Source organism: Dipodomys merriami, unplaced genomic scaffold, assembly GCF_024711535.1.
Source record: "Dipodomys merriami isolate MVZ:Mamm:240054 unplaced genomic scaffold, mDipMer1.0.p SCAF_857, whole genome shotgun sequence".
In the NCBI taxonomy this organism is placed as follows: domain Eukaryota; kingdom Metazoa; phylum Chordata; class Mammalia; order Rodentia; family Heteromyidae; genus Dipodomys; species Dipodomys merriami.
In genome coordinates this window covers 40964-52169 of record NW_027206465.1, presented here as the reverse complement: position 1 = coordinate 52169, position 11206 = coordinate 40964, and the positions used below count along the sequence as shown (strand labels likewise).

Genomic DNA, 11206 nt, shown 5'->3' with positions numbered 1-11206 from the left:
GTGGGGGTGTTACCTACTTATAACATCCTAGCCCAAGGCTAGGCAACTTGTTTCCTTGCAGCCTCCATGATAGAGTAACAGCAAAATGTCTTATCTTTTGTTGTTGATAGGTGTGAAATGGTGTCAGGTGTGATTTTAATCTGTAGCTCTCACTTTATGAGTGAAGCTAAGTATTTTTTTTTAATTTTTTATTTTTTGGGTCCAGTCATGGGGCCTGAACTCTGGGCCTGGGCGCTGTCCCTCCGCTCTTCAGCTCAAGGCTAGCGCTCTACCACTTGAGCCACAGCACCACTTCTGGCTTTTTTTGCTTATGTGGTACTGAGGAATCGAACCCAGGGCCTCATGCATGCAAGGCAAGTGCTTTACCACTGAGCCATCTTCCCAGCCCAAGCTAAGTATTTTTTCATGCATTCATTGATTATTTCTGATTATACTCTGCTATTTTCTGTCATTTCCTTATTGATCTGAAGCATCAGGAGACAGTACATCAATCTCTCATATTCCTGTGTGGTTGGGATCTCTGAGCAAAGGACATAGTGGATTAACAAACAACCTTGAAATTTACTGTGTATTGCCAAAGAGATCTAGAGGTGGACCTGCTCAGAAAGCCCTCAGGCCTACACATGGTATCTCGGGAGATTGGTTTACATTCCTGGGTGAGAGGAAACGTCCCTACTGGAGGAGGAGGTGCTGATATTCGAGCAGCCTAATTCCATCTCAGGGTCTCCTGACTCTGGGCCTCCTGTAGCATAGACCACTGCGTGCTATCCTGTCACCCTTGAGGGATTGGATATGGGAACCACAAAAAATTGCTCTGGCTACTGGATCTGCATAGTGAATCAGTAATTTATAATGAAAATAATTCAATTATAATTAATCACTAGAATATATGGTTCCTCAGACCAAAACTTACTTGTCCATCTAATTATTTACTTTTTCCAAATTCAGTGATTGTTACTGAAGAGAACAAGAGAGGCCCTCAGCACACCAGGCCCTCTGAGGAAGGTTTATTGTTTACTGTATCAGCTAATGTCTGCTGTGTCATACTGGGGAGAAAGGAAACCCTTGAGACACCTTAAAACACCTTACTCGTGTGTGATCATGTCTTTAAAAAAAATTGTTGGGCACCAGTGGCTTCTGCCTCTTCTAATCCTAGCTACTCAGGAGACTGAGATCTGAGGATAACAGTTCAAAGCCAGACCAAGCAGATAAATCTAAGAGTCTTATCTCCAATTCACCAGCAAAATGGTAGAACTGGAGCTGTGGCTCAAGTAGCAGAACACCAGCCTTGAGCAAAAAAGCCAAATGGGCTTGTGAGGTCTTGAGTTCACGCCTCAGTACTGATATAAATAAATGAATAAATGAACACATTCATGCTTTTCTCTGGTTAACCGCCTCCCCCACCAGCCCAGAGATGATAATGAAAGCTACCCTTCCTCCCCAGCTAACCTCTGCTGCTGCCACTCACTCCAGTCCTGCTCTGCTACAAGGCAGAACAGAGCAGGCCATACATTGCCTCGTCAATTTTGAGGCTTAGTCACTTTAACTTTTAATAGATGCCAGCAGTTACTGTCATGCTGAGACTATGACAGCCACCGAGCCATGTTCCACCTGACAAAACCCATGACTGCCAATTCCATGCCAGTTTAGATAATGGGAGAGATGGGTGGGGGAGGCTTGGGAAGGATGGCCCACTGGGAGCATGGTGTACTGGGAACCACCATCAAGGCTGGAGTTTGCTTAGCTTCTGATGTTACTCTCACCATCTGTTGATACCTATTGCTCACCTCAGTAAGGCAGGCAAAGGAGTATTCATTTTTCTTTAATTCTGTGCATAGAAATTTTCCTCTTCAACTGACCAGGATCCCCCTCTTTGCTAGGTTAAATATTCATTGGGTAAGTTTGGTATGACAAATTGGTACTTCTTAAAGAAAATTCCCAAGTTAAAACACTAAAAAAGCCATGCACTGGTGGCTCAAGCCTGTAATCCTAGCTACTCAGGAGGTTGAGATCTGAGGATTGTGATTCTAGCCCAGGCAGGAAAGTCTGAAACACTTACCTCCAACTAACCACCAGAAAACTGGAAGTGGCGCTGTGTTTCAAGGTGGAAGAGCACTAGCTTTGAGCAAAAAAAGTTGCAGGACAGTGCCCAGGCTGAGTTCAAGCCTACACACAACTGACAAAGAAAATAAATAAATTACATGCACACACACATATTCAAGCCTATAAAAAATATATATATATATATGTCCTATATATAGGTTTGCATATATATGTGCTTGAATACATACATACAAATATATATTATACATATATACATATATATGTATGTGTATATATATATATATATATATACACATACATATATATATTCTTTTGAATAAATGTCCAGAAAACATCTACGTTCTCTGTAAGTTAGGGAATTGGGTTACTTAGCTTTATTATTGCTTTGACCAAAATAGCTTGGTACAACAATTTAAAAAGAAGAAAGGTTGATTTTGGCTCAGGGTTCCAGAGGTTCAATCTGTGGTTGGCTGGTTCCATTGCTGTGGGTCCACGGCCAGGCTGAGCATCATGGGATAGGGAGAAACATGTTGTGAAGCAAAGCCCTCACCTCATGGAGGCTAGGAAGCAGGGCTATCCAAGGTCTGTGCTGCCCAGGACAGTTTAAGGTAGGCCCAGTGACTTGCTTTCCCAGGTAGTCCCACATTCTAAAATCTCTACCATCTCCCCAAATAGCATCCCAGCTAGGGCCCACATTGTCAACACAAGACATTTCAGATTCAAACCATACAGGAAAGGTAGATTATGTACTACCATAGAGACTGCACCACCCTGTGTGCTACACGAGGCCACGGGCAAGATTAATTTGATGTTAAACTAGGGCCTAACTGCTTCCTTAACATGAGGAAAGTCATCAAGTACATTTCTGGTATATAAGTGGTAGATAGTCACGGCTGAATGATTTCTAGTATAGTACTATTATTTAAATTGCTGTATAGTCAGGCACAGTAGCTCATACTTGCAATCTCAGCTACTTGAGGGGTAGAGATTGGAAGGATGGCAAGTCAAGGCCAGCCAAGCAACACCAATGATCTGGGTGTGCTGGCATATGTCTACAATCCTCACTACCCAGAAGGCAGAGGAAGAATCAGTCTGAAGCCAGTTCCAGCACAAGCTGGAAAATAACAAAAGCAAAAAGGATGGGGATGGGAGGCAAAAACTGGGAGAGAGAAAAAGAGAGAGGGAGTGGGTGACATTGTCCAAAAAGAAATGTACTATTTACCTAACTTATGTAACTGTAATCCCTCTGTACATCACCTTTATAATTTTTTAAAAGCAAAAAGACTAGAGGTGTAGTAGACTCTACTTCAAACTCCTGTACTATCTATCTATCTATCTATCTATCTATCTATCTATCTATCTATCTATCTATCTTTAAGCAAATGCATTGTAATAACAAAGAAACATGTTTATATTATGACATTTTGTGGGCCATGGTTGCCTGTACACGTGCTGTTCTCTTAAACATACTTAAACATAGGCTTTACCCCAACTACTGACATCTAACAGTTGTTAAGTTTACCAGTCTCAGTCCTCATCTTTCTGAGCCAATTTGTAGCAGGAGCAGAAAGCCCTAAGGACCTGCCTCCTCCTTCCTAAACTACTTATTCCTGACCTCCGGCAGGTCTTCCCTTGGTTCTCTTACCTCAGAGTTTGATCTTAATCACTTTTCCTGATTCCTCATCACTCTGACTGGTCTATGTTGGAAGGTCTTTTTTTTTTTTTTTAAATCAGTTATGAGGCTTGAACTCAGGGCCTGTATGCTGTCCTTGAGTTCTTTGTGCTCAAGGCTAGTGCTCTAACACTTGAGCAACAGCTTTACTTCATTTTCTGGTGGTTAATTGGAGATAGAGCCTCATGGCTTTCCTGCCCAGGCTGGCTTTGGCATTGAATCATAATCCTCAGATCTCAGCCTCCTGAGAAGCTTACAGGCATGAGCCACCAGTCCCTAGCTTGGAAGGCCTTTTATGGCTTCTAATGTCACCTTGAGATTACCCCCACATCTGTATTGGGTTCTCCAACTTATTCACCTCCACTGTCCTCTAGACACAAACCCCAATTGCCTACCAATTCATTTGAATAAAGAATCACAGTGAACCAAACCTGAATTCCCATCTTCCCATCTGAGCCTTTCTTCCAGATGCTTGGGATAAAATACTTGGCACCATTCTTCAATCATTTTCACCTTTCATCTAACCCAATGGTACATCTACCTACAACCATTTCTACTATCGCTGTCACCTCTCACCTGAAAATACTGATGCTTTTTACCTTGTTACCCAGCAGTAAAGACATCTGCTGAAAAACTAAGTCAGATGGTAAAACTTCTACTCAAAGCCCTTCCATGGTTTTCCTGCATGATGGTCTTTCTCTATGCAATCATACTTTTCAATCTCCATTCTTTTCTTCTGCTTTCTTATGTCAAGGACAATCTAGATGATGTGTTATCTTGGTCTGAATATCTGCCCCAATATCACAGTCTACTACACTTTCACATCTGTATTAAAACAGCAGCATGTTACAAAAGCTTTCCTTCCCTGACAACACTGTGAAAGTCCTTTTTCCATTCAATTGTTCATACAGGCAACAAAGGCCAAGGCCAACACACAGTTCATTAGAAACATACCTGTATCAAACAGCATCACTAAGATAAAATGACAGGATGCCTCTCACATGTACGTATACATTGCCTTTTACTCTTATCAAAATGCGTTAATCTGACTCTAGCAATAAACAGAAACAGATTAAAAATGAGGTCCTCAGCTGGGTGCTGGTGGCTCACCCCTGTAATCCTAGCTACTCAGGAGGCTGAGATCTGAGGATTGCAGTTTGAAGCCAGTTTGGGTGGAAGTGTCTGTGAGACTCCACCCCCACCCCCACCCCACCCCCGGACTGTGGGGCTTGAACTCTGGGCCTGGGCGCTGTCCCTCAGCTCTCAGCTCAAGGCTAGCACTCTACCACTTGAGCCACAGCGCCACTTACAGTTTTCTGAGTGTTTTATTGGAGATAGAGTCTCAGGGACTTTCCTGCCAGGGCTTGGATCCGTGATCCTCACATCTCAGCCTCCTGAGTAACTAGGATTACAGGCATCAGCCACCAGCACCCAGCTGTGAAACTTTTTTTTTTTTGGGGGGGGTCCGGTCGTGGGGCCTGAACTCTGGGGCCTGGGCGCTGTTCCTCAGCTCTTCAGCTCAAGGCTAGCACTCTACCACGAGCCACAGCACCACTTCCGGCTTTTTAAAAATTCTTTTTGCTTATGTGGTGCTGAGGAATCGAACCCAGGGCCTCATGCATGCAAGGCAAGTGCTCTACCACTGAGCCACCTTCCCAGCTGTGAAACTCTTATTTCCAATAACTACTCAGAAAAAAACCAGAATCCCCGTTCAAGCCCCAGGGCCAAAACAAAAACAAAAACAAACACCCTAAATAAAGCTACTCTTTGGACAACTACTTGGGATCTATGGGGTGTTGTGTTTATCAGTATAAAAGTAATGTAGAGGGGTTACAATTAACATGGCAGGTTGGACTTCTCTTTGGATGTCATGCTAGGTTATATAGTTTTACCATTTTCCATGGTTAGCCACTTCTGAAACAGACTACAACGTTGTGCTGGGTACACAAACCTGGATAGTGAAAGGGTACAGCCATAAATAGCACTGCAGACAACTAGGCAAACAGAGACGTATCTATAGTTTCACAACAAAGCCTGAGTGATTCCTATTTGCTTTCAGACTTCTCTAAGACTAGGTTCCAGCTTATCAGTTACCCCCAAGGTCCTAGTTTTGACAGCAATTGTTGCCTAAATTCCCTTCCCCTAAGCCTTGTTTCCTCCCACATCAGACAGGGTATTTTCCCTTTGCTTGCTAGATAGGCCCTCTACTGTGGCACTTTACCTTTATTTTGAAAAGCAAAATAGGTTATTGTATTTTCACTTTGTCCAGAGCTGTTATGTGATTTGACTGCTGGGAACAGAGGTTATGTCCCACATACCTGGGCTTGAGATTGGGTTTTGCTTTTTGGCTGAGCAGGCCTTGAATCACTGTCTTTTCAATCTTTGCCTCCTGAGCATTGCAAGATTAAGCCAGTGCATTCAAGCACCTTCGTTTTAGCTAGTTAAAATGGGTGAGCCAGTAGCTGGATTTGCTTTTGGTCACTAGGGGGCACCACTAATCTGATTAGTATCTGCCTTAAGTTTGAGAATATCAAACTTATCATGTAACTGGGCAAATTAGGTTACTTTATCAAAAATGTATTTTATTTTAGACTTTGTTTTCCTGACAAGTTAAATGTCAGGGGAGGTTTTCCAAATTTTTTCATATGAACATGAACTTTAGGTTCACTGTTGGGTTATAACCAAATTAAAAAATCTCTATTCAAGCATGCAAGACATTTTCTTACATAGATCACAGTATACTGCCTTAGGTATATCAAAACTCTGCGTTTCCATATTCATGTATTTTTTAGACAATATAAAGTTCTTGGGCCTATTGGCTATCCTATCCACTCACTTTCCTGATGCAGGAACTGGAAAGACTCCAAAAAAAGGGAACCCTATGGTTACTTCAGGCCTAAATTGTTACACCCTGTTTATGCAGAGAAGCCAGATACACATCAGTATGGCCATATCCCAACAACTGACAAACTTAGGCCACATCCCATGAATATTCGTTTGATCTCTTCCCAACCACTTACCAACCCTTGTCCTAGTTACCAAAGAGTTTGACATTCCAAGACACTTTTTACTACTTATATTAAAATAAGCTCAGACAATACTTTGCTTTCAACTAGGTTAGTCTCTTTTATTCTTTTGGCAATCTTGTCCAGGGTTATCTACTTCCACTGAAGGTGATGAAATATACAAGGCTCCACTTCAAATGTTGGCACTGGTGTGAGCATGGGCATTCCAGTGACCTTGAGTTACTTTATACTGTAACTCAATTGAATCTTGACTTTTACATTCCAGTCTCTTAAGTAGTTTTTCCACTGTAGAAGTTAGCTGAAGACAGTCCCATTCTTTTTAGTAGGAGTGGAATACCAGCCTCTAGCTCTTCCAGGAACACTACAGGATGGATTGTGTTTAAACATTAAACCAAGAGGCATTCTCTTGAGTTCAAATGCACTTTATTTTTAGACAATCTACATGACATGTTTTTTTTTTCTTAAAAAACAATGTCTCCACTCCAAATAGACCATGGTCAAAAGAAATGAAGAGTTCCAGATGACATCAGTCCCATTTGTCTTAAGTCCTGGTGTTGTGTGGATGACAAGCAGCAGCCAGTTATGGTAACAGGTGATAGATCCAAAATAATTGCCCAATTTGTTACTGCAAGAAGAAAAACTACATTAACACTTTTTCCCAATTAGATTATTTAACTTTCCTACTATATGGATGGGATGTATTCCCCAATTCAATCTGGGCTGCCACAAAGACAGACAGAAAGCGCAGGGATTGTTTTCTTTTGCATCCTAGTGCAAACCTAAAGAACCACAGCAAACTGTTCAAGGTCTATCAGTGGATGCAGAACAACATTACTACCAAACCAAACAGATGCAGCCTCATTCCTGTTCAGTGTTGTACCAATGAAGACCTCAAATCCTGAATGACTTAACAACTGTAAGCAGGGCTCTTGTACTTCCCCAATTCTTGTCTACTGTTGCTTCTAATTTTGTTCAGTATGGGTTTTTCTTCTACCTAATTTGTATGGGAAGCCTCCAAAAGCTAGGACAATCAATGCCTTTGTTTCTGTACAGCCCAAGGCACTTCCTTATGTAAGAGCAGACATTCATGTATTTATTTTTAGTAAACTCAATTTAGTAAGACAATTCCTCTATTTATCAATGCAGCAGTCAGCTCTTGCTACTTACTAGAAGCCAACAATATTCTAGGACTTTCAATGATCAGTAACCCAAAAGTGAAAGAGAATGATACTCATATGTGGCAGTATGCAAGTAAGGTCATTAGCTACAGTTCAAATTATTATACAATGCTGACCTGATAGCCAGGTCAGCACTTTGTGCTTTATACTATCTACATCCAGTTTCCTGTAGATAACCAAGACTTCTAAGCCTTTTTATAACAAAGAATCTTGGATGTGAAATACAATCCTCTTCAAATTCCCCCCAGACAAAAAACATTCCAACTCTTCCTGGTGACAGGACACAAACATCCTCATACTTACACATTTTTCCATTTCTAAACCATCCTTAAAGAAAATCATAAATGGGGTCACACCATCCTCACGGTAGTCCAGGAGAGCAACCATGCCATCTGGATTCATGTTTTCACCAATAAAAAACTTGGGAAACAAACACATAAAATTAGACTAATTAGACCATTAAATGTATATAGCACAAACTACAGTGTGTGATTCAGACCACCATAAAACCAAACTTCAGGTAAAGCTCTGATGGCTAGAGCAATGCTCATGACTCACAAACATCAGTTTCTCACATCATTATCACCCAGGAACTCTTTTAACCTTCCTAGAAACTTTTTTCTCAATCCCACAGGTAAGAATTCCAAGCCTACTAACACAGTAAACCAATGCAAACAGAAGCTTGACAGTGATAATGAAAATCATAAGGAACGGATCTCAGGGCCAAGAGATGATTAAAAATTTAGAAGTCACTGAAAGATTTCCTAAGGAAGAGAACTAATGAGCTCAGGTATATCAGAACCAGTGGCTTACACACCAGAACTGTAAAGTTGGAACACTCAGGTTAAGACAAGAATCCAGAAGCCAGTAAGGGCAAGCCATTTTAGCAAGGCAAAATGTGGTCTGAAAGGTCATTCCTACACCACCGACTGCTTCTATGAAACTTGCTATTTAAATAGCTAAAGCCAAGACTTGAAGATTAAAGAAATCTTGTTTTGCAATTAAATTTGTACAATCCTATGATGCAAATATTCCAAGTATTTACCTGGTAGTTATTGAAATTAGCAAGGATGTGCTTGATTTGCTCTGCAGCTCCTGTCATAAAAGGCTTTACTCTTTCAGGTTTCTGTTCTTCAAGTTTGCCTTTAAGTCTAAAACAGTCATAAAAAACAAAAACAAGTCACTAAAGTATGGCTTTAGCACAATCAATTTTTAAGAATTCAACTAAAAAATTCTGCAATCAGGAAAAAGTGAACTTGCTGTGAGCAAAATAACATGGAACAATATAAAGACACTACTGTGATGGAGCTTGCCTAGCAAGTATGAGCTTAAATCCCAGCACCCAAAAGTTTACAACTTCCTGCAAACTTGACTTTAAAGTACCACTGTTGGGTGAAAAATCAGAGCACACTCTAATAATTAATGAACTGAAAGGCAATCATCCTTGTCTATCAGCTCATCAGTAAAAAGGCACTTTTCACAGTCAATCCCTAAATCCCAAAACCCTGGGAATAAGCTGAACTTTGTGACATCACTTACGATTTCATGTAATCTTTGATGTACTTTTTGTAGGCTTCCTTTGTGAAACTGGTCTCCTGCAAGTGATGGTTCATGACAATGTCCACACCAGTGACTACTGTGCTTTCTGTACCTTCGCCCTCGGGGCCTTCAGCGGAGGCATTTCCACCAATGAGCGAGTCATCAATGTTACCCTCTGTCCTACTGACCATCTGCATCAACAGATTCGTTGCAAGGGATAAAAGTGAGATCAAATCTCCAAAATGCCTTCCATGTTACTGGTCTACACTTTTCTTTAAAAAAAAAAAAAAACAAAAACACTTCATCTCCCCATTCTTAGTTATGGTTGGAAAAAAAAATACCAAGGCACTGTGTCGAGGGGGGAAAAAAAAAACACAATGTAACCCGATCAGGAGTAATCACTGATCGGAAATACAAGGGCGGCGTCAGTACCCACTGAGTGACAGCTGTCTCCAGCCGACCGGCCCGAGTTAGGAGTGAACCCGGCACACAGCGCAGGGCCGGGCTCGCTCCCACTAGACTCCTGGTCCCGGAAGGAGGATGGGCGCCCAAGCGGCGGATCTATTTCCAGGCTCAGCTCCGCCTCCACTTTTCTAGAAAACCCCGAGAACGGAAAAGAGCGTCTCCTCCGCCAGGAGGCGGCGGGGAGGATTGCACCACCTGGGGGCGGGGGAGCGGCGGAAACCCGAGCCGCGCCGGCCTGCCCCGCCGGCCTGCCCGCCCTGCCCCGGCCCGGCCCGGCCTCCCCCCGCGCGGCGGCCCGGCCGCGCACTCACTCACCTTGCCCTCCACCTCCAGGCACAGCCCGCCCGCGATCTCCCGGATCTTGTAGATGTCGGAGAACAGCTCATCGTCTGGTCGGGAGCAAACAGCACCGGGAGTCGTCTGTCACTCAGGGCCGGCGCCAGAGGCCCGGGGCCGGCCCCGCCATTTCTCGCGCCGGAGAGGCGCGCACGGCGCACGACCTGGCCCCTGGCACCGGAGACCCGGGCGCCCCTTCTCCCAGGCACCGACTCCCCCTCCCTGTCCCCCGGAAAAGGCCGTCGCCCGGCGTGCCCGGCGTCTCCCGCCCGACCCCGCGTTCCCGGCCCAGCCGGGCGGCGGCGGAGTCCGCCCGTCCGGCCCCCGCCCGCACCCCAGTGCCGCATGTACTAGTAATGGGCATGGTAGAGCAGTCACAACTCACGGCTGATGAGGTCCCGGTAGATGATCATGATGGCGGCTAGAGGGAGACGGCGGCGGCGCTGGCTTCAGCGGGAGCTCGGAGCGAGCGCGGAGCAGCCGGAGCGGCGCTGGGGGGAGGGGGGAGCGGGCGGAAGAGACCGGCGAGGCTGCTGCTCCACCTCATATAGAGGGCACGTCCCTGACGTCACCGCCCGCGGCGCCTCCGGAAACGCCGTGAGCGGTGACGTGGCACGTAGAGTCGCGTGGGGGGCGTGGCCACGGCGCGCGGGGGTGGGGGGGGAACGGAGAGGACGGAGCATCCGGGAACTTGGTCCCGAGACTGAAAAGTGCATCTCCACTGCGCTGGGCGGCTGGGCCTGGGAGGGGGATTAGGGTAGAGGTGGGAGGGGGGGCGGGGGAGGAGACCGGTTTATTAGGGCCTGCCCGTCGGGGTGGGGCTTAGATGCAATCTCGTCAGCTTCCCGCCCCACCCCAATTCACACCCTTTTCCGGGATCCCGAACCCCAGCTTGGGGGGGGGGGGACTGCACTTGGCCCTCGAGG

At 44.6% G+C, this 11206-nt stretch overlaps 1 protein-coding gene and 1 non-coding gene across 2 annotated transcripts; both read right to left on the bottom strand.

The window, feature by feature from the left end:
* Positions 1 to 7163: 7163 nt before the first annotated feature.
* LOC138820302 (translationally-controlled tumor protein) lies at positions 7164 to 10804 on the bottom strand. Its single transcript, XM_070011978.1, has 6 exons — positions 10666 to 10804; positions 10260 to 10333; positions 9480 to 9670; positions 8986 to 9091; positions 8244 to 8360; positions 7164 to 7387 (listed from the first exon to the last, which is right to left on the bottom strand). The coding sequence occupies exons 1-6, from the start codon at positions 10691 to 10693 to the stop codon at positions 7385 to 7387; spliced, it is 519 nt and encodes a 172-aa protein (XP_069868079.1). The 5' UTR covers positions 10694 to 10804; the 3' UTR covers positions 7164 to 7384.
* Positions 7457 to 7586, bottom strand: LOC138820308 (small nucleolar RNA SNORA31). Its single transcript, XR_011369826.1, has one exon. It is a non-coding gene; the product is annotated as a small nucleolar RNA SNORA31 (small nucleolar RNA).
* Positions 10805 to 11206: the final 402 nt, after the last annotated feature.

What these genes read in the sequence shown, in the direction of transcription:
- LOC138820302 (XM_070011978.1), bottom strand. Translation starts at nt 10,693, where the DNA reads ATGATCATCTACCGGGACCTCATCAGCC. An exon ending in CTACCGGGACCTCATCAGCC is followed by an intron (nt 10,334 to 10,665) that starts GTGAGTTGTGAC and finishes GCTCCCGACCAG; the next exon opens with ACGATGAGCTGTTCTCCGAC. An exon ending in GCCTGGAGGTGGAGGGCAAG is followed by an intron (nt 9,671 to 10,259) that starts GTGAGTGAGTGC and finishes CTGTTGATGCAG; the next exon opens with ATGGTCAGTAGGACAGAGGG.